Raw genomic sequence first — 24,082 nt, forward strand, 5'->3', positions numbered from 1 at the left:
CAGTATTTTAAGACAAAGATTCATACAAACAAGAGCAGATGGGCTACAACACTGAGAGTAATTCTAGTGTATGAGTATTTCCTCTCTTGCATCCATACATTTTCTCTTAATTCTCTTTCATAGGTATATAAATTGATTTATGCATCTCGCCTGGTTGACTATGGTCTTACTGCCCAGGCCTTACATTATTGTGAAGGGATTGGAATGGCACTTCTTGCCCAGAACCAGAATGCTTATCCTGTCCTCCTAGAGCAGGTTATCAAGGTGAGTGTCTAGTTAGGGACCCCAATAGGAATTGCGTTTATCTCTTAAGGCTATAATTCTTCAGGTACTCATAATATGTGTTGGAATTCTATACTGCTGGAAATTTCACATACAATTCATAATGCAGTTGTATACATTGTGGTTGTTTTATTTATCAAATTCAGACACATTTTCTTTATGATTCTGGGCAGTTTACAGAGTTAGTCTTTGTTTTTGTGTTGTGAAAAGAGTTGGGAGAAACCATTTTTAAACCCACAATGCAGATTTCTTTGGCTAATAGATGAAAGATTAAAAGGGAGGGACATGATGCAAAACAAACTGTGTAAGATATTAAATGTGTATTAGCACTGGGTACAGCAGTTTCTTGGGGCTCTAATCAGGACTAGATTGTAGTATATGAGAAGAATTATTATATTTTTCCCCCAAATCATGGTTGTGATAAAAATGAACATTTCACGATTGGTGCAGATTAGAAACTCATGTTGGTGCCAAAGGGCAGTTCTCTCCAATGCCAAATAGAAAAGGAGTATTTCATCTGTAATTGTGGCATAGCTATTAAAGCAGTGGTTCTCAACCTTTTCTTCACCACGGACCCCCTTTAAATACCTTTTGTGGTCACCTACTTAACTCAACATTTAAATCATAACATTTCTTCAAGCCTTCGCGGACCTCCTGTGACGACATCAGGTTTCCCTTCCCCCAGTGGTCTGCGGACCACAAGTTGAAAACCACTGCACTAAAGGATTTTCCTTTTCCAACACTATAAGAATTACAGCCATATTTAAAACAGCAACAATAATTTCAAATATTAATGTATTGGCAAATTAAGATCTTTCCATAACATAAAAGGGACAAATATTTTCAGAAACAAACTACCTATTTGCAGGTCCTCTTAAACTAAAACATGACAGAGGTGATTTATAAATATGTCCCTGTGTTAACAATAGTTTCTTTTCTGAATACAACAATCCTTTTTGTACAACATGAACAACCAAGGCATCCACTCTCACAAACATGTCTCTTTTGCGAGCCTACAGTATAGAATGGCTGCATCTTTTGTAAAGTAAAGGTAAAGGAGTCCCTGTGGGTTTTACTATGCTAGTCATACCTGACTTTAAAGGGCAATGCTTATCTCCATTTCTTTAAGCCATTGAGTCAGCACTGTCCAAAGACATTTTCGTGGCCATGCTGCAGTGCAAAGCATATGACAAAACGTGGAACACTGTTACCTTCCCACCGAAGTGGTATCTATGTATCTACTTGCATTTACATGCTTTCACCTCACTCCATCACCTGGTGGTAGGGTTCCAACCACTGGAGTACAGACATTCTCCAGGGTCTTTTAAACCACTGAGCCATACTTAAATATAGCCTCTGGCTATATTTATGTTCTTTTTGACTACCATGCTGAGATTGTTTTTTCCTGTCTCCTTCCCTCTTCCTCCCATTTTTTAATGTTTAACAGAACAGGAAAATAATGTCTGCAAAGACTTTGCTGGGATTGGCAAGGCTGTGAATAGATTTGGGAGAAGTTACTCATTCCACCTATTTCTGATCATTTTCCATCCATCACTGTGGCCATGGTGAGGAGAGGGGAATTGAGACATAGCTACTAATAAGCCCCACATTTCTGGATCTTCATAGAACTTTGTCTCAGGCATGGACATTAGAGGGGAAATTAATCTTGTAATAAGTTCAGACAAATGGGGAAGATGAGTGATTTTTATCACCAAACAAAACTGGATGTCTTAGAGGTTGAGTCTAACCCTGCAGAGTTAATTAACTAGATATGAACTCTGTTTTGGACATAGTTATTTTCCTCCCCCCCCCCCAAACCTGTCAAATGTATCATGCAAATAGTAAGGAAAACTTTCAGCTCCTGAAATTTCAGAAAGACTGAACTGCTTCTCCCATTTATCTCTAACAATGAGGTAGCTCCAGTGATATTCACATCAAAGTAGGCATGTACAAGCTCATAAAGAAGAGGTTTTGATGCTGCTGTTGCAATGGCCTTCTTCCTTGTTTTGACCTCCCTCCTAGAAGCTGCTGGATTGTCCACTTTGATGGAAGCAAAGAAAGCAACTTGATTTCAATGTCTTTCTGAATGAACACCAGATTTTTACCCACAATTCTTAAGCAAGAAAATTGCATTTCATTATAGGTTTATTCTTTGAAACTCCTTTACTACAAATGTAATATGCTCAAACAACTACCTGCTGTATTCTGAACTGATTCACAGAGTCTTCAAGGGCAAATAATTTCAATAGTCTGTCCTAGAGGTTACCATGACGTATGTCAAAATGGCCAAATAATTACTGTTCAAAATAAGTTACTTCTTATGAATGGGGGAGGGTGTTATTCACTTGAATAGCAGTAGCTAAGACAAAGCCTCTGCCTTTCCCTAACATTGATTCAGTTATATACCAGCTCAGAAGAAATGACTTCTCTCAATATTAAAACAGCACAAATTACAAAAAAAGTACTTTGCCTATTTCAATACAACAGTTATGAATCAGCCTGTTTTGTCTAATATTTCATCTGATGAAATTTATATTTTGCTTCATTTGTGTTTCTTTCACATAAACACATTAATATGAAGGACTGTAGGCCCTTCAATCTGAGAAGTATCTTTGACTTGTATCAGGAAATACATCCCTCAAGAAAAGTAGCTGACATGAATCATCTGCTCCTAGGAATCAGATTTAAAGATGATAGTTGCAAATGTGTGTATTCTGGTGCAGAGTAATATAGATATAGGGATAAGGCTCCATTGATCAGACTGGTTATGCACAGTAAAAGTAATCCAAAAGGTAAAAGTAACTTTGGATCCAAGCTGTTTTTGTAGGAGCTGGAGGGAACAAACGAGCAGGCAGCATTTGCAAAAGTAACAGAGAAAAATGTGGTGCCTGGGGTTAACATCAGAGAGGGGCTTCTTTTTGGTGGGAAGATGGCTTGGGAATGTTTGTAAAGCACAGCTAAATATTCTGTGTCAGTCTCAGCAATATACACTTACTCCAGATGTACCCTGCCAATAGTGGTGTTGCTATGTTGCTACTAAAACCAGAGCTAAGAGACCTCTAAATGTTTGGCCTAGAGAGTGTTCAGGAGGACCGTGGTGGGTGCTTTTCTGTTGCATTGTTTCCTATAGCTGCCTTAGAGAACAAGTTGCAAGTTTCCTCAGTGTGAGACCACTGAGCACCTGGCTACTTCAGAGATCTGTATCACTGTATTCCTACAACAGTAGAAAGTTAGCTGGCCTTCACAATAGTTTTCTCTCTTTATGAGGAAACCTTCCATAGAAGAAGTTATGGGCCCTATTTGTTTGGGATATGTCTGTGGCTGGCACAATAGCTATTGGTGGCTGTTTGTTTTTGAGAGAAACTGGAGAGAAAGCCTACAGTTTTCAGCCCGCCTGAACTGTCCTCTGAGAGAGTTAGTGCTGCCCTACAACAAATCATTGTATATTTTTGTAAGAACCAAGTGAGGACTTTGGTGTAATGAACCCATTGAAGCGCTCAAACAAATGGTCCAACCTAATTAATCTCATAAACAAAAAACATGTGTTAATAACCATTTCCCTAAAAGTAAATGTCATACTACATTACTACAATTAATATTAATTTCAGGAATACAAATGCAGCTCTCAGCCCATTTTTGTTCATTCCTATACAGACTTTCATAATGCTAGTATGACACATTTTCTTCCTTCGGATTGTTCAAGATATAAATGAATGCCGTGCTGAACTCTGCCTCTTGTTCAGGAAAGGTACAATGTGGTACAATGTTTTTGTACCTTTTCAGAGAGATTATAAGATTAAAAAGATTGTCAGAAAGAGAGGTTGCAGGAGGTGGCTGAGAAGGTGTTTCATTTTTCATTGTATACTCTAAAAATGCCCAGTGTATTTGCTTGTGGCATGCACCCAGGCTTTTATCCATACAGCTGGTTCCTTACCATTTCAGAGTTAGAACTATACTGTACCTGCAAGAAGGAAGCAAGCTGTAAGGCGCTCTTACAGGCTCTGTGATCCAAGAGAGCAAGGGAAAAAAAGTTATTTACCATTTCCAGCAAATAAGGAAGTAAAGAGAACTCTTCTCCCCCCCTGTAGACTTTCCAAATCAGTTCTTACCTCACCTCCTTTTATTTCATTCTGTTGAAAAAAAAATAACATGTAGGAAAAATTTAAAAGGGGAATAAACTATTAGGCACAATACTAACGCAAATAGATCTTACGTGAGGTTGAGACCCAGTGCAAAGGCCTCTGTTTTGATAAAACCTTCAGGTACCAGCATTAAAAAAAATCCAGATGTTAGGAGGAAAAAAATCCATCCTGCAACATAATATCTCAGAATTATTTTAAAAGAAGATAGCAATGATCTCGTTTTCTTCTGGTGAGATAATAAAGTGAAAAACAAGGCAAAAGAGAAAAGTGCTTTTAGGAGCAGTAAAGGAGATGGTGGGAGATTCATCTTCAATATGCAGTCTTATTAAACTGAGAATCCAGGAACTGTCAACGCTGCTAACATCGGATGTTTTCGCTTTGACAACAGATGGAAATGTAGCCATCTTTTCTCTTTTGCTTTTAGAATTAGTTGATGCTGGGAGGGGGGATGTGGATGAGAGTCCAGCTAATCATAACAATAATAACTCAGCTGTGGGAATCTAAGGTTATTATGTCCAGAGTTGATAAAGATTTGGTGGGCTGGAGAAAGCCTGCACTTCAAGCTAATTGGGAATGTGATTTATGACTGTTAATTGGAGGAGGGAATTGTGCTTTGCTACTTTGTGCGCAGGGGAGGGGAAATCAGTTTTTGGCTTCAACTATGTAGTGCCGATACTTTGTTTCTCGAATAAAAGATTCTTTAAGGTAAACAATGCCTCAAAGTTCTTTTGAAGAGTTTCATCTGTCAGAATCATGACATTAAGCCAAAAACTTCAATTTTTACCTAACTATCTTGGGGTCCCAAGCCCCAGTTGCTGTCCCTAGAATTGAGGGATAGACCGACAATGATTCGGGTAAGATCTCAGCATGGAGAAGGAAGGAATGCCTGAAACCAGCACCCTGGCAACAGCTGCTACCCCGGGGGGGGGGGAGCGCAAGCCAGCATGCCAGTGGAGAAGGAACCTTTTCAGGCCTTTCAGTTGGGGGCAAGGTCCAAGCTGCAACGACAATTGATCTGGTCGTAGGAATGGACCCTACCTAATAAAGACTCCAGACACATCAAGACAGCCTTGCCACAATCAAGTGCTTCAAAGATGGACGAGATTGAGCTGCAAAAAGGGGATTCCCACATGCTGCGTTCCCCAGACCGGTGGAGAACCACAAAATCATCTACCACTGAGGACTCGGGTGAGTGGACGTACCTGTCCACAGCTTGTAGTCAATCAGTGGAGAAGTTGGTGGAAAGATTTGAGGAGCTAGAGATGAAAAGTGGAGAACAACCTTCCCATTCCCCAAACGGCAATAATGATGATCGGCAAGGCAGCCACCAACTCCTGCCAAGGGGAACCTCCAGTCCCCCTGTGCAGATCAGGCAGCCTCCATGTCCTCGAAGCCACCGACCATGACCTCCAGCCCTGCAGGGAGAGACAGCTCCAGTCATTGCCTCTCCAATAGCCCAGATTGCCGCTGCCAAGATAAAAGCCATTGCCGGGACAGCCAAGCCCGGGATCGACGCATTTACCAGTCACCCAGCCTGGGGCCCATACAGCAATGGGGGATGTCACAACCTCCCTAGGTGGGAAGCCAGAAGTCACTGGTGGTGTAGCAGCCAAGCTGGGGGTGGCCGCAGCCCCCAAATGTGCAGCAGCCACCAGGGAGTCAGCAACCGCTGGGAGTACAGCAGCAGCTGTGGGGCTGGCTGCCGCCTCTGAACGTGCAGCAGCCACTGAGGGCCCACAACCGATGGCGATCCAGCAACAACAACCTCCGGGGCCACAGGGGGACCTGCAGCAATTGGGGGCACCATAACCTCTGCAGGCCAGCAGCAGTGGGGATGGCAGCAGCCCCCGCCCATGCATCAACCGCTGGGATGCCCACAGTAACTGGGGGGTGCCATTACAGTAGTCACTGAGACTGGTGGAGGTTGTGCAGCAATTGGGGATGCCACAGCCACCATCAATGCAGCAACAGCCGTGCTGGTGGCAACAGCCCCTAAATGTGCAACAACCACTGGGAGTCTTGCAGCAACTGAGGATGCGGCAGCCACCATGGGGGGAGGCGGCAACAGTTGGGGATGCAACATCCACAGTGGGGAGGCCAGCAACCACTGATGGTGCCACCTCTTAGAGAACCTTTGATGAGGACCCGGAGAAGCTGATCTTTTTCCTCAGCCAGGTGCGCTGTCACTTGAACCGCTGTGTCTATTTCTATCCAAACCCAGTCACTATGGGCGACATGATTGTGTCCAGCTTGGAAGGGGAAGCATCCAAGTGGCTGAACAATTTATATAATGATCAAGCACCCAAGTTGGAGGACCCCCATCTCTTCCTCCTAGGACTGAGAGCAAGGTTTGAGGACCCATAAATTGCTCTCAAAGTGGAGGAACAAGTCACAAAATAAAACAAGCCAGCAGGCCTGCACTAGAATATGTATGAGAGTTTCGCAAAATAGCCGGCCAAATGGAGAGGTGGGCTGAGCAATCCCTACCGTGGTGGCAAATCTGTGGCACGTGTGCCATAGGTGGCACACAGAGTCCTCTCTGTGGGCACATGCACCAGCGCCCCAGTCCTAGGCCTTCAGCTGGGTTTTATAAAATCTTTTCGCTTTAGGCCTCTGCTGCTGTGTGAAAAAAAAAGGTTCAGTCAATCAATCAATTTCAACTTCTCGTGGAAAAAAAAAGATTTTGGAAAGTTGGAATTGATTGATTGATTTTAGTCCCACCCAATGGGCCTCACCTACCCAATGGACCATGCCCATCCGGCACCTGACAATACATAAGTGGATTTTAGTTGCAGTTTGGGCACTCAGTCTCTAAAAGGTTTGCCATCACTGCCCTAGTCCATCACTTCAAGGAGGGACTAGATGATCACCTCTCCCAGGCCTGTATCTATCGAGCAATCCCTGCAAGAATGGTACCAGGCAGCAGTAAGACTAGATGTTCAACTCACCTGCTATAAGAAGCCACCCCTACAAGAAACCGAGTTGAGGCCAAATCAACCCAAATGACAGCCCCCCCCCCAAAACCTCCAACCGCTATGGCTACTGAAAATCCCAGGCCATCTGCTGGTCCATCGATCAAGTGTTTCAGATGTGGACAACAACAACATCGAACAGCGAGTTGCTCAGTCCCTTACCCTCAGCAGCAGAATAGACCGGGATCACCAATGAGAAAGAAACCAGCCCAGTAGCCGCCAAAAGAGAAATCCAAGTGGATCGTGCAGGAACCCATTGCCTAAATCACATCCCCCACACAGGAATGCCGAGACCCAAGCCGGACCTGCCGCTGCTCTACCCTCCTACGACAACAACGACAAAGGAGAGAACGACCCGATGGTGAGTTGACACGTTCCATCTTTCTCACTACCTGCCAAACTCATAATCCCTAAGACGGGGACATAGTATATTTAAAAGTACTAGTCGACTCCGGATGCTCCCGGTGTATTATTAGCTTATCACTTGCCCTGAAAATGGGCATATGAGCAAGGCTGTTCTCCAAACCCGTGAGGTTTGAGCAAGCCGATGGTTCCCTAATAAGAGGAACTTTAGTCACGCAATTGATTGAACCCCTATGCTTAGAAATAGGTGAGCATTGGGAGTTCATTCGTTTCATGGTGGCTCCGAAAATGACTAAACCTGTGATCCTAGGACTAGCCTGGTTGGACAGATGGAAGCCATTTATCTGGTGGGAGAAGGGAATGAGGACTGAGAGGTTACCTATAGGACCCAAGCCCCCCTTTAACCTGACGGACATTACAGGAGACTTAGCCCACACAATGAGCTAGCGCACGTGGCTGCCTTGTCTCAGCCAGGCAAGCCACTCATCCCCAGTGAATACCGGGACCTAGGGGAGGTGTTTAGTGAGAAAGAACGCAACACCCTGCTTCCCCACTGACCTAATGATTGCTCTATCGAACTGTTATCGGGAGCCAAACTCCCACGGCTAAGAGTGTATGCTATGTCCTCCCTTGAGATGGAAGAATGCAGCAGTATGTGGACAAAAACTTAGCAAGGGGATTTATCGAATGGGCCAAGTCTGCCATAGGACCCCGGGGGTTATTTAAAGAAAAAAAGACAGGTTGCTTCGTCTCTCCATAGATTATAAAGGTCTGAACGCGGTGAGCATGGAAAACAAATACCCCTCCCCCTCCTGAAGGACTTACCCACCTGGCAAAGGGGAGGGTCTTCCCTAAGTTGGATTTAAGAGAGGCTTATTACCGGGTGAGTATAAAGGAGGGAGATGAGTGGAAGACTGCTTTTAACTGTCCCATGGGGAGCTACCAATTTAAAGTCATGCCTTTTGGACTGCAAGGGGCTCCAGCTGTCTTCATGCAGCTGATTAATCAGCTACCATATGACCATTTATACAAAGGAGTTTTGGTGTATTTTGATGACATCCTGATATATAGCACGAATATAGCTGACCACATAAAACTAGTGTGAGAAGTTCTAAAGAAACTGTTGAACGCCCAACTTTATATTAAGCTATCAAAGTGTGAATTTCACCAGACCCGACTAGATTATCTTGGCTACAGAATTTCCAGTGAGGGCATTGAAATGGACCCGACCAAAGTGAATGTCGTAATTGAATGGCAGCCCTCAAAGACTCACAAACAGCTCCAGAGCTTCCTAGGATTTGCCAACTTCTACCGTCAATTCATTCCCTCCTTTGCTGAAATTGTCCTGCTCCTTACGGAATTACTAAAAACAGGCAAAGAGGGAGGAAAGCTGCATCCAGGCCAACCACTAGCATGGACTGTGAACTGTCAAACCACTTTTGAAAATTTAAAAAGTCTATTTGTGCTCGAACCGGTCTTAAAACATCCTTGCCCAGGGAAGCCCTTTGTATTCAAGCTGATGCCAGCGATGTGGCTGTTGGAACTGTGCTACTGCGAAAGAACCAGAGTGGGACCCTACAACCCTGAGACTACCCTTTGAAAAAAATCACTGAATGTGAGAGGAGGTGGGCTGTGTGGGAAAAGGAAGCTTTTGCAATCCGTTGGGCTCTATTAAACTGGTGACACTATGTAGAAAGAAGTAAAGTGGCTTTCGAGGTATGGACTGATCACAAAAACCTAGAAGCACTAAAGACTCCCCGCAATTGTCCCTGAAACAAGAACAATGGGCGCAGTACTTTACCCATTTTAACTTCACCCTAAAGTACATACCGGGAGGAAAAAACTTCTTAGCTGATGCCCTATCCAGACTTCCCCAGTACAAAAGCTAGTGTAAAGAAGTTAATGAGACAATTATCTCCAATCCACAAGCTGCTTCTCAACGTACGCCACACAGTTCCACCTCCAAGAGCCCCTAATCCCAATGACCCTGGGGCAAAGAAAATAAAACAAGGGCTTCTCACTGACCACTGGTTCAAAGACAATCAAACCTCCCTAACATGCAGGGATGGTTTGGCTTACAAAGGGATAAAACTATATTTGCCAGAGACTTTCTGCCTTAATGCACTCCGACATGGCCATGATGTAAAACAGGCTGGGCACTTTGGATATTTAAAAACACTACACCTTATCCGCTGTCAATTCTGGTGGCTGGGACTGAAATGGGGTGTAGAAAATTATGTCTGGAGTTGTGCTGTATGTGTCACTATGAAAAGAATTCTGGGGAAAACTCCTCGGTTATTGCAACCGGTGGCAGACCCTTCCCAACCATGGGAAGAAATTGCTATGGATTTTATAGTAGATCTACCTGAAAGTAGGGGAAATATAGTCATCTGGACTGTGATAGATCTGTTCTCAAAGCAGTCTCACTTCATTGCCTGCAAAGGGCTCCCATCTGCCCAACAACTAACCAAAATGTTTCTGAAACACATCTACAGACTGCATGGCGCATCTAAACGAATAATCTCTGACGGGTTGCAGTTTACAGCTAGGTTTTGGAGGAGTTTTCTTAAACTAATTGCCTCATCTCAAGGACTATCATCAATTTTTTACCCATCTACCAATGGGGTGAATCTGCGAACTCAATGGTGGAGCAGTATCTTCAATGCTATGTAAATTATCAACAAACAAACTGGACTGATCTCCTCCCTTTCACAGAGGTGGCTTACAATAACTCTGTTCACAGCAGCACTGGCTTCATGCCTTTTAAAGTGGCCTCAGGAAAAGAGAAATACCCCTAAGTGACCTCTGCTTCCCAGACTCTTGATCAATGGGTGGGAGGAAGTTTGGAAAACCACGAAAACTGCTTTGAAAAAGGCTTCTGAGACATACAAAAAACAGGCAGATAAAAAAAGTGCTCCTGAAAGAACATTCCAAGTTGGGGAAAAGGTTTATCTGTCAACTAAATATTTACGGCTTAAGTTACCTAATAAGAAGTTAGGACTGAAGTACTTAGGACCCTTCCCCATTGTAAAAATCATTAACCCGGTCACCGTGGAATTAAAATTTCCTAGGCTCTTAGGAAAAGTTCACCCTGTTTTCCATTGTAGCCTGTTGAAACCTTTTCCGGGTTCCACCTTAAGATCTTCCCCTAAGCAGGCACCCAGACCCCTTGTGGTGGCAGGACAGACTCACTATGAAGTAAAGCATATTCTTGATTCTAGAATTTTTAAGGAGAAATTGCAGTACTTAGTGCAATGGAAGGGATATCCATTGTCTGAGGCCACCTGGGTGAAATCTAGTGATGTAAAAGCTGACAGACTAATTAATAGGTTCTATAAGAAACACCCTAATAAACCCAGAGGCAACCCCTAACCTGTGCTTTGGTTTACATTACAGGATTTGTCCTTTTTGTAAGGGGGGCGGATATCAGTACTGCTAACATTGGATGTTCTTGCTTTGACAACAGACGGAAATGTAGCCATCTTTTCTTTTTCGTTTTTAGACTTAGTTGATGCTGGGAGGGGGAATGTGGATGAGAGTCCAGCTAATCATAACAATAATAACTCAGCCGAGGGAATCCAAGGTTATTGTACCCAGAGTTGATAAAGATTTGGTGGGCTGGAGAGCTGGGGAGAAAGTCTGCACTTCAAGCTAATTAGGGAATGTGATTTAAGACTGTTAATTGGAGGAGGGAATTGTGCTTTGCTACTTTGTGCGCAGGGGAGGGGAATTCAGTTTTTGGCTTCAACTATGTAGTGCCGATACTTTGTTTCTCGAATAAAAGATTCTTTAAGGTAAACAATGCCTCGAAGTTCTTTTGAAGAGTTTCATCTGTCGGAGCCATGACATTAAGCTGTTTTCAGGCAATTTAAATTAATTTGTACAAAAGACATTTTAAGGCATACTGTGACAAAGCAACATGGCTGAGCATTCTTTGGAAATGTGAATGATGCTAGCATATTAAGATCTGTTTCCCTCACTAATTAGAACATATAACTCCTTGCAAAGCAGAAAGCAGGAGGAGAAAACAGCGTTCATTCTTATTAGCAAAGCTTGATATTAATTTTAGATGATACTAATGAGCTAGCATTATTTATGGCACATTCTTTTTTAAACAAGGTTTTAGGGCAAATAGGGCAACTTATAGTAGGAGTAATAATTCTAGGAGCATCAGTTATTTATAAAAATAATAAAGGTGGGATATAAATAAATAAATATACTTGTAATCCCCAAGTCCCTTTTGTATATCCACAGGGTTTTCTTTGACTACAATCACTGGAAACTAAGGCATAGTTTCTTGCAATATTAATGCAAAGCAGATGAAAACAGAAGTTTAAGCCCTAAATGTATCTATCAATAAAGCCCTCAATGATTCCCCCCCCCCAGACCCAGCCCTGCCCACTTATATAATGTAGTATTATTCACTTTTCAGATTCTTAAAATGCAGTTCCTGGCCTGAGGTCATATTCCAGTTCTGTTAGAAAATAAGCCAGATTGCAACTGAGCTGATCTTAATATTTTCTTACAGCTGCAACCTGGCTTATTTTCTGATGAATTGCTTGTGAAGAATGACTCATCATCTTTGAAAAATACTGAATTTAGCCCTCCCCAAAAAACCCAGAACTTAAAATAATCATACCCAAATAGAGATGTTCTTATAAAGAATCCACAAAACCTGGACTTTTCTAGACACTTTGTGGCTTTCCTCCCTTTATTTGCTCATCAAAAGGTTTTAATAGAATATAATCTTTGGTTTTGTAGGCAATGCAATGTCTGTAGAGTCAAAGATAGATTAGACTAGACTCATGACTCTCTTCTGCCCACAATTTATTTGCTTCATTTAAAAAAAATCTTTGTCATATAGCTTAAAAAGTCTCTAATAGGTTGGTGACTAATTCTTCTTTTCTATTTTCCAATGGAATAGCTAGCAGAACGATTAAAGTACTCTGACCCACGACTCCTGGAGAAGGCAGAGTATGAGATGGATTTGGAACCAGATTGGCTCATTGAACTCAGAGCCCGTTATCAACAGTGGGAGGTAAGAATTATGGGATGGTGTGCCTTTGCAGATGGATTGATTAGTGATTTTGTGATTCTGGCCACTCAGATTGAATTGAATGATGCAACATCAACATGTTACTGGAATTATTTTTTTTTTTGCTATCCCTTTATTATTTTTATAGATACCTTAAGGGAGTGAACTCAAGGCATCTAATACTCCTTCCTTGCCCTATTTTCTCCACAAAAACAACCCTGGGAGGTGGGTCAGGCTGAGAGAGAGTGACTGGCCCAAAGTCACCCAGTTGGCTCTCCTGGTTACAGAGACCATTTGATGATCAGGGAAAAGTATTTTTATTTTTTTCAAACCTAGGGATGAAAGTCAAGATCTGGGTCTAAGAAATATCTGACTGTTTTCTGTTTTCTACTTAATTGTCGTTTATTGAATGTATTACTTTTAAACTGAGTTGGACTTCAGTATTCTGAGGCGAGCAGACTTGAAATTTAGGGTGTTTTTTAAAAATTGAATCTACATACCACAATACCTAGCTGACTCACAGATTAAAAAAAAAAGCAAAGTGGGACCAGACCTAATTAATACTTTGATGGGAGCCAGCCAGAAAGTCTCAGGACTATAGGTTAGAGATGGTAGTCAAAGTGGCAAACTGCTTTTGTATCGTTGCCAAAAAAGCCTCATGATGGGTCCATTTGGTCACCAGGAATGTAGTTCAACTGAAGGACTGACTCTTTTTCAACATTTGAAGCTGAGGAGATGGGAACTTACTGATTCTCAGGTCAGTCAGAACTGTCATGTAAGCATTGAATACATATCCTTCATTATCAAGGCTAGGAAGAGGATGACAGAACTTCCACTGACTTAAAAAGGCAGGAGAAAAAGATCTAAAATTTAAACCCTGGAATAGATACACACTAGCTAGATACATAGAAACACAAACACACAGGCAAACCAAGCCTGATCAATTTCTGTGTGCTAACTTGACTACAATAATTTATCTAGCCACGTTGTATCTATGAAACTTCTTCTGTAAATAACTTCCTACTCCTGAATATGGAGTTCTGGTGAGCTAAGATTTATTGCCATGCCTGGTGTGAAATTTAACTAACTATTAGCTTCTCCAACTGAAGCCAATTATTTTGATAGTGGTTCAGATTGGCATCTACATATATTTTATTTTCACTACAATGGAGCTCTATAGTGAAATGTAATCCTATGCAGTGAATAGGGGAAGGAGGAGTCAATTCTTTATATTTGTGGTAAGGAAGAACCTGTCCCAAGAAAAAAATAGGCAGAGTTAGTTAGGAAGAGAAGCAATTCATATATTTATTTAAATATAAATCAGCTAAAGAATTGTTTAACTTAAAGTCTCAGGGTTTTAAAATATGAAAAGAAAAATAGGAGTTGGAACTCTTAACCATTCTGCAGTGTTACAGGCTGCATAAGTAGTACTTCAGTCATGTGAAGTCCTATAATTTGCAGATGGATTTGATTTTAATAGCACTGCTTGGAAACAGGTTCCAGAATGGCCATCAACCAGAATGCAAGAGAAGGGTAAAATTAGACATGCACTATCGTTTATGGTATGGAGGCCCAGATGGTGCAGATTGTTAAATGTCTGAGCTTTTCTGCTGCCACTGGTTAAGGTGATTAGTTTCTCTTGAGAAAATTTGATGAACTTTGGATGCCCAAGAAATCCACAAGACAGCTTGTGCAGTGGTGGGATTCAAAAATGTGAACAACCAGTTCTCTGTGTGGATGCCGCTGTTTTTATTTTAATAAGGGGTATGCTTGGAGCTTTTTAAGAGCAAGATTATTAAAGAGGCTGGTAGAAGTTTGCTAAAAAGCACAGCCATCCAAACAAATCTACAAAGGATGGGTGCAAATTTTTTTGCCAGGTCTGATAGCAATTTTTTCTGGTCCCAAGACTATTGCAGCCAAACTATTCATATCTTATTTTTTAATAAAAGGGTTTGAAAAGGGAGTTCTGGAGAAGTTTAAAACTGATTTTAGGGGTTCATTCCTTAAACTCTCTCTTCCCAAACTTTCATAATCAATCCTGGAGCAAATCACCTTTATAGTGTGTCATAAGGCTTGATGCATCCTTAAAAGTTGCCCATTCTTGTTACAGAGGACATTGCCCACTCTTTGTCCAATCCTGTTACAGAAGGAAAGCAGACAAAAAGTTTGGTTCGACAAACTTTATTCCCCAGTCACAAGAATATACAGTAATTTAACTGAAGGACTTAAGTACTTTTGTGGGAAGGGACATGCACAGGAGTCATTTAGAATGTCATGCTAAAATTGCTGAATGTTACAGATATAAATAAAGAGGCCACAGCTGCATTCTAAAGTGAGAATACATGCAATACATAATGAGGATTTTTTTGGGGGGGGAGAACCAGTTGCAAGCTTGATGATTCTGCCAAATCATGAGAAGTGTCTTGGAGACCAACAGCTGTGCATTGGGTTTAAAGCTGATATAAAAACTAAAGAAAATGGATTTTCAGAAGTTGTCTAAAAAAGCTCCAGAATGCACATTGTCTCCAACTGACTACAACAACTTTGGCAGCAAGAAATTAGGCTGCCTAGGAGTATTTATAGATACTACTCAGCACAGAGGCAAAGAAAGTAAATGGGCAAAGAGGCATCTGTTGAAATAATATGTTTATGAGGAAAAACAACATAGAGTCTTGCAAGGAAAAAGAAACCATAAAGATTCTTTCAGTAAACTACAGCTTAAAGAAAGAATTTTTGCCTAGGCAGTTCAGCTGGCCAGAATATCAAACTCGTTACTGTCAAAATAAAAGCAGAATTGGAAAAGAGGGCTCAGTATGGAGTAACTAAATGATTGTAGCAAACTAATGCATGCCAAGAAGCTGTGCATGTACTTACAAATTTAAAAAACTGTACAAAGTCATAAAAAGAGAGAAACATGTTCTTGTCAATAGAAGCAGCATTCTTCAATGATTTGCAAAAGCCTGCCAGTAGATTAGGCTCATCTTAGGCCAGTGGTTCTCAACCTTTTTAATGCCGCACCCCCCAACCGGTCGTAAGTCGAGGACTACTCAACCGGTCGTAAGTCGAGGACTACTCAACTGGTGCAGCACCGTTTGCAGAATGGGACTTTTGGCGGGCTCAGCAGGGCAGAGACAGCCTGGACAATTCCTATTGGCTTTTGAAAGCCAATAGAATTAGACTCTATTCAAGAGAGTCTATTCTATTGGCTTTCAAAAGCCAATAGAATAAAAGGGAGTAGCACAGCTAAGGAAAAGGGGGGGAAAATGGCGGACTGCGTTGTTTGGCGACCCCCGTGAAATGATTGTTCGACCCCAAATGGGGTCCCGACCCACAGGTTGAGAACCACTGTCTTAGGCTGACTTATATCATTTGGTAGAATTTTCTTTAAAAGACAACAGGAATTTTTAGGTCTCTTGGGTTGTTACAATGGAAAACATCTATATCGTTTGAAAGATATTTTGATTTTCAGGAAAGGCAACTTAGTCTAATGGACTTGACTGAGATTGCCCAAAGTTTTAGGTCCTGTAAAAGCTGTAATTTTCAAATAGAATAAGCATAATATAAATTCCTCTGGTGCTTGGAAGAGTTTACATACCTGGGACATTGCAGAAATGAATATAAAATGAGCCCACATCCAAATAAAGTGGAAGCTATTTTAAGAATAAACTTCTCTACTACCTTTAATTGAAGTAGGGAGATTCAGGGCATGGTGCAGTATTTTGAAAGATTTCTACTTTTAACTGAAGACTTTACCAACTAACTTTAAATATACTGCTCAAAATATATCATTTGATGGTGGGGACAGATATAAGATAAAGCTTTTAGAAGTGTCAGCAGCCCTGTTATTGGTATTCTATAATGTCAACCTGCATCCTATTATTATAATTCCCAACAATAGCAGCTATGAAATAGGAGGAGGAATGCTTCAAAAACTTAAAAGGGAGCTGAAGTCAATAACCTTTTCTAAAACATTTATATATCCAGAAACACAATATGCCCAAATTGAAGGCAATGTTTCATGGGAGCGTGGAATCCTTAGAGCCATATGCAGACTAGAAAGAATTGGATTTCCCTGATAAGTTGCAGTTATTTAAATTGGCTTGGGTACCAATGAGAGGCCTGAGTCTTGTCCTTGAAATATTGTAACTCTCATACTGAATATATAGCGGCAGGTATTTTATCTTGGCATCTGCTAAAATTTGTGATCCAGATTTACTGAAACTTTCAGAAGAAATGGATGGTTGCTTTTATATTCTTTTATTTGTTAATGTATCTGGATCAGTGATTGCAGTAAAGAATGTAGATATGTATGTATGCTTCTGTGCATGCAGTGTTTTGAATTGTTTAGAGAAATGTAACTGCACATAATAGAGCTGCCACTGTTTATAAACTGAGTGGGGGGAAAAGTGGTCCAAGTGGCAAAATGAATTTCTAATAGACACATACATACAGACCATATTGTACATATAATATATAATAAAAGTAGTCCTAACCTATATGACATTGGGTTCCCAGGATCTCAAATGTATATCAAATTAGATGACCAGAATAGAAGGTCAGAACAAGCCATGCAGGAGACAATGTCCTATGTCTCAAATTCATTCATTCATAAGATTTATAAACTGCCTTGTTCCAGAGGGGTTAGGTGGAGTGACATCAGATTAATTTTTAAAAGCAGCAGTCTTTTTATTTTCAGGAATTTCCAGAAACATGGTCAAACTGGATAAATTTGCCAGCAGCCCCAAATGCAGAATTTGAATTAATATCAAAGGATGTCAATGTTCAACCTTTATCATAAGTTTCAGGTTCCTTGTCTTCAAATAGGAAACCCAGGACTGTAGAGGCAAAGTGATTCAAAAGCCAATACAAGTAGAAACTGCTTTGTATAGCTGGAAATAGCAACCTTGCATGGAGTAGACCAGGGGTCTTCAAACTTGGCCCTTGTATGACTTGTGGACTTCAACTCCCAGAATTCCTCAGCCAGGCACACTGGCTGAGGAATTCTGGGAGTTGAAGTCCACAAGTCATACAAAGACCAGGTTTGAAAACCCCTGGAGTAGACTAATCCCCATATAGGGGGTAGAATAATCCCCAGGTATTATTTAGTGCTCTGTTTCCTACCTCAGAGGTAGGCAATTGAAATTATTAGCATTGTGTATCTAATTCCTTGAGCAGTGTATTTTATTTTCCAATGACTTATTCTTTATATTTTCTTTGCATTTAATGTTTTAAACAATATTAGCCACTGTGAGTTGTTTGGCAAGCAGGCAGCTATATACCTGGAATGAATAAGTAACTAAATAAACAAATAGATAAAGATGTTATTCTGACGTTGAAATTGAGGGTTTTATACTGGGAGTTTCTGTTTTGCCCTTTCTTACCTGTGCCTCAGAGCTTACACCATTATCAGGATTTGTATTTTATGTGTGTTTTCTCTCATATCTAATTTAAGGATCAAAGAGGGTTTCCCAACACTACATCCACCCAGCTAGAGGTTTGCAGAGGCAATGGATCAATATCAGGTAAAAGAATGAAAGAACAAATTGTGGCAGGTGTACCCAGAAGGTGTGTTCTTTCAAACTCTTTCAAGTTTGATTTGAAAACTGAGTTGGTTTCAAGTATACGTGCCACTTGGAAAAAGGGATTTAGATCGAAAGTCTGCAGTTGTAATTGCATATGTACGGTATTTGTTTAAGAATGTATCTTATTGAATCAGTAAGCATCTCTCTTATTGAGAGATGGAAGGAAACATAATGAAATTCATAAGACTATATTTTTCTCCTCTGTAGTCATACTGTGACCCCTATAAAGCCTTCTAAAAACAATAGCTTTTGGCCATGGCTTTTTTGGGGGGTCAGGGGAGATGAGGAGAATTGTGGCCCAATGCATGACAGTATAAAGAAGGTTGCTTCTAAAAAGAATGAATCTGATTTTTGGAATCTAATTCTGTTCTCCCTCTCTTTTCTACAACTCTTTCAGAGAGCCGTTTGCTTTTTTTAAGTATATTCATCAGTTTTGCATAGTGGCACTATATCTGAGAATTATTGGTGGAAGAGATAATCCTATTTGCAGTCTGATTTTAAACATGCTTTCTAGACATTTAAACCTTTCAGCAGTTATGGTTACAAATTATAGTTACAAGGCCAATCTTCTTTTAAATTAACCCATTTAAGAATGTCATTTTTTAACCTTAATAAGACCATTAGTTCCTCACCTCTGTTCCTGATCTATCAATTGGGAATAATACTAATATTCAGACTTGTATTATCAGGTTTAGCTCCTCATTTTGAATTTGAACAAGCTGAGGTATGCTGGGAGAATCTACAGCATCAGCCTTATAGACACCCGTCACCTGTTAATTCAAGTGGGCACCAACCAGATGTGGATCAACAGCTGCATATCTGTTCTGGACATGGATATCCTTCAGAGAGGACACCTGCTAGTTTAGAGGCTTGTTTAGCAGAAAATGACCACAGTTCCACTTTGTCTTCAGGAGGCCTTTCAAATGATCCTTCCTCACATCTGAAACAACCATCAGGTAAAGATGGGTGCTTCTGTAGTAGTTATCCATGATGTTCTGTGAGTTGATTTTAATTGTAAAGAACAATAGGCCACCCTTACAGTTTGTTCCTATTGCACTTTATTCTCCTCTAGTGGAGTTCAAGGACATTGGAGGCAGAGAGTGAAGAAAGTACTGAAGGAAACAAATATATTTAATCTAGAAAAATACAGTATATCAAAATAAAGTCTCTCTCTCTCTCTCTCTCTTTCTCTCTCTCTCTCTCTCTCTATTGTAGTGGAGTATATACTACTTAAGGAAGGCACAAAAGAACAGGAATAATTGTTCATTCAAGAATAGAACAAAGACAACCAAAGAATTTTAAATAGAATTTCAGTTTTAAGTACATTTGATAAACCACGATGTTCTCCCTTTCCTGATTGCAATGATCTAAAAATAATTAAATTAGACAAGTGAAATTCTACACTTAAAACGCAATTCAGATAACTAATTTCAGGCCTGTCTCTTTTGGCAAATATTGTTGATAATGCCAGACTTTATTTATGCATTAAATGGTTTCTTTTTTAGCTTTGAATGGGAGGAGGCAGGAAGACAATCCTTATTTTGATATTAAATTCCAAAGTCTCTTTGGATTTTAGGGAATCTAGGAAAGACATGGATTCTTTGAGAGAGAAGGCTGAGATGTTTTGATGGGTGAGTTTGAAGACTGCGTAACAGGAGAAAATAATGTAATGAAAACCTTCCAAAGAGGGGAAAATAAGAGATATCTAAGCAGGGAGATGCAGGCCAGAGATCCACCTGCCTGTGTCTTTCCATTCCACTTTAGTTGGTCTTTTTCTGCTCAACTGTTTTACAGCAAATCATTGAAATCCTGGGATTGTTCCATAAACTTGTAAAACCTCATTGCTGTTTTTGTTCCTTGAACGCCTACTGCATAATATGGGACTTTCAGATCCCAAACAGACAGACATCTGGTCCACAGAACTCCTGATATCAGTATTGTGGAAAAGAAACAGTCTGATTCATTGATATTGCCATACCAGGGGATGCATGAATTGAACCAAACCAATCTGATCTCATTCTTTGATAAAGTGACTAAACTAGTAGACCAGTGAAATGCAGCGGACGTAGTATACCTAGATTTCAGTAAGGCATTTATAAAGTAGACCACAACCTACCTCCTTGGTAAGCTAGAAAAAGGTGGAATAGGCAACATCACCACTAGATGGATCTGTAGCTGGCTGACAAACCGTACTCAACGAGTAGTCCTCAATGGCACTACATCCACATGGAGAGAAGTAAGCAGTGGGGTACCACAAGGTTCCGTCTTAGGCCCAATACTCTTCAATATTTTCATAAATGACTTAGATGAGGAAATTGAAGGGGAACTCATCAAATTGCAGATGACATCAAACTGGCAGGAGTAGCCAACACCCCAGAAGAAAACTCAGGATCCAAAAAGATCTTGACAAAATTGAACAATAAGCCCTATCCAACAAAATGAGTTTCAATGTGGAGAAAAGCAAAGTTTTACATTTAGGCAGGAAAAATCAAAGGTACAAGTACAGATTAGGTGAGACCTGGCTTAAAAACAGTAACTGTGAGAGTTATTGGAGTCCTAGTGGATGATCACTTAATCATGAGCCAGCAGTGTGCAGCAGCAGCCAAAAAAGCTAATACAATCCTGGGTTGTATAAACAGAGGCATAGAATCAAGATCACACGAAGTATTAGTACCGCTTTATAAAACCCTAGTAAAACCACACCTGGAATATTGCAGCCAATTTTGGTCACCATATCACAAAAAAGATGTTGAAAGTTTGGAAAAAATTCATTGAAGAGCAACTAAGATGATCAAAGGCTGCAGGACTTGGTTTTGGCTAGTCTAAAGAAAAGAAGAAACCTATTTCTTTCCCCTAGGAGACATGAAAGCAGTATTCCAGTACTTGAGGAGCTTCCACAAAGAAGAGGGGGTCACATTATTCACCAAAGCACTGGAGGGCAGGACAAGAAACAATGATTGGAAACTGATCAAAGAGAGAAGCAACCTGGAATTAAGGAGAAACTTCCTGACAGTGAGGACAATTAACCAGTGGAACAGCTTGCCTTCAGAAATCGTGGGCGTTCCATCACTGGAGATCTTTAAGAAGAGGCTAGATAGTCACTTGTCTGGGATGGTATAGTTCTCCTGCTTGAGCAGGGGGCTGGACTAGAAGACCTCCAAGGTCTCTTCCAGCTCTATCCTATCCTATCCTATCCTATCCTATCCTATCCTATCCTATCCTATCCTATTGAGAAACAGCTAGAAAAAAATAACAAAATAGTGCGATTTGCAAATTGAATTTGAGTGATTGTGAAGGAAGAAATCAATGGTTGTGTCAATAGTAGAATGAACCCTTGCAGCAGTACCCAAAGGGTTGCCTAGAAATTTTGAATTTATTAGTCCTGAATATCCTGAATATTAGACCTGAATTTATTAGACCTGAATATCTTTGCAAAAAATCCTACCCTACTTGGAACTGCCTATACTGTATACTCAGATGTTGCCTTAATAGCTCTTAGGTCCTTGGTTAGGACTTGAACTGTTAAATTTTTACCAGTCCCAGACTGTAAATTGATTTGAAGATTAACCACCACCACCACCACAATACCCTGGTGCTTGTTTAGTAAGCATTTCATTATTTCCAAAGATGGTACTGCAACAATTCTGCCAATTTCCAAACTATTCCTGTATGTTCTTGCTTGGATCTAAATGCTGCTCTGGGTCAAGTTAGATATCATCTCTGAGATTGATGATGGGTCTTTCTGTGTCTTTTGTTCCTAAAAGCTCTGGAGATCTTCCAGTTTAGTTTAGCGTTACCACTGGGGATGCATGCTGGTAATTCTTCTGGGCCAGAGTCCCGGTCCATATACCTTATTTTCTCCATAGCACAATTTGTCTTGATCTTCAGTTGCCATTTGTGATTGCTTTTAGGAGAAGGAAATTATATAGGGAAATCAGGTCACAGATTGGATTCAGGAAAAGTCTACAAAATAGCTGCTAAGGAACAATGAGACCTTTTTTTGTTTGTTTGCCTGCTTTCTAAAAGCACATTAAATTGAAGACCAAAATAGATGTGACATTACTCACACTGGTTTGATGTTTTTGTTGCTTTGCAAATAAAGAGCCAGGTCCTGCTACGAAATATATTTTTATTTTTTTTTACTCGTCCAGGTTCCAATTCAATTTTTTTTCCCACAGGATGTTTCCAAACAGAGGCCGATGAAAATATGAAAGATCAGAGAGCAGAGTTTTACTAAAGTAGGACAGAAGGAAGAGACAAGTATCTCTTTCTTTCTGCTCCTAGATTAGTAGCCCAGATATTAAAAACAAACAGAAATAACAGGTTGAAAAAAAAAGCCTTGACTTTTTTTGGCCAGGAGAGGGAGTGCACTCTCCTCCTCTTTTCTAAGTTTTTCAGCACTCCTGCTTCATGGGATATCAGTGCTTTTTTTTTCATCAGGGGAAAAAAACAGGGAAAGCCTAATGGAAGGGTGGACCATCCTGCATGAGTGTGCCTGCTTGTTTGTTGAAATATGTTTCCTAAGCTTCTGTAAATAGTGATACTGTTACAATGCTAGACCAAATGTTCAATTCCTCATAAGTCTGTCAGAAAGTTTATTTTACCTTCTCAGCTGCTCTAACAAAACCGGATCTAACACAGTGATACATGAGGAAAAATTAACATTGTTTAACATTCTTTGGAAAATAATGAAGGAGCTGTAATTGTCATAACAGAAAGGATGTTTTTCTTCTCCCAAATAAAATTGGAATGAGGAAGGTTTCTATGTGAAAATGTTTCTTACCTGTTTTTGTCTACTTAGTTACATACGTATCAATGTATCTTCGTCAGAAGCCAGAGGTTTTAATTGCCCAGAGCTGTTTCTAGGGTATGAGGGTGGTCTGTGGATATTATTCCACTATTTACGGGAGCTCAGTTTTGAACAGTGCTCTGAAATTTTGTTTGATCTGCAGGGGAGACTGTGGAATCTTGTGGGCTGGACCATTTTCCTAGTGAGCCAAAGAAGCACATTCTAGAATATCAGGTGAGAAGGGGAAGAAGAAGAAGAAGGTCCATGATGGTAGCAGGATCCAGGAGTCAGATCTAAGATTTTTTTTCTTTTTTTTTGGCAAACTATAACAATCCTAGATTAACTATTGTTTCAAAACCATCCAGGTGGGCAATTTTAATAAGCCTTTGGTCAGAGCGTTACAATATATTTATTATTTATTCAGTTTTTATCTCCCTCTTATTACTTTTATAAATAACTCAAGATAGCAAACACATCTAATACTCCTTCCTCCTCCTATTTTCCCCACAACAACAACCCTGGTAGGTGGGTTGAACTGAGAAAGAGTAACTGGCCCAAAATCACCCAGCCACCTTTCATGCCTTAGGCAAGACAAGAACTTTAACCACTACACTGGGAGGAGGCTTCGTGGTATCCACAGCAGAACATCCAGATTCAGCCATAGTTTCATTCCATATAGCATTAACCTTGTGAACTCTCAAGCTTCTTCCTTCCGTTATATATCCAAGATGGACAGTATTTAATATTTATTTGTTATGTATATGTAGGGGTGTGGGTCTATACACATGTTGTATATAGTATGTTTTTAGGGCGTGTCATGTACGTGTTTCACTTTGAAAGCGGGCAACTAAATTTCATTTTTGATGTGTGCCGTTGTGTCCACAGTAAAAAAATGACAATAAAGGTTATCTTATCTT

At 40.5% G+C, this 24,082-nt stretch overlaps 1 protein-coding gene across 5 annotated transcripts in view; it reads left to right on the forward strand.

Moving 5' to 3' along the window:
- LOC120319514 (protein transport protein Sec16B-like) overlaps positions 1-24,082 on the forward strand; it is a 68,092-nt gene that overhangs the window by 35,883 nt on the left and 8,127 nt on the right. For all 5 annotated transcript variants that reach the window (XM_039368448.1, XM_039368444.1, XM_039368447.1 and 2 more), the window contains exons 17-21: positions 124-264; positions 12,684-12,797; positions 18,247-18,316; positions 19,066-19,332; positions 23,329-23,399. In XM_039368448.1, coding sequence (XP_039224382.1) covers positions 124-264; positions 12,684-12,797; positions 18,247-18,316; positions 19,066-19,332; positions 23,329-23,399 — 663 coding nt within the window. The remainder of the gene's footprint in view (positions 1-123; positions 265-12,683; positions 12,798-18,246; positions 18,317-19,065; positions 19,333-23,328; positions 23,400-24,082) is intronic.

The sequence above is a fragment of the Crotalus tigris genome, unplaced genomic scaffold (genome assembly GCF_016545835.1).
Source record: "Crotalus tigris isolate CLP2741 ecotype Arizona unplaced genomic scaffold, ASM1654583v1 scf7180000020791.254202, whole genome shotgun sequence".
NCBI lineage: Eukaryota > Metazoa > Chordata > Lepidosauria > Squamata > Viperidae > Crotalus > Crotalus tigris.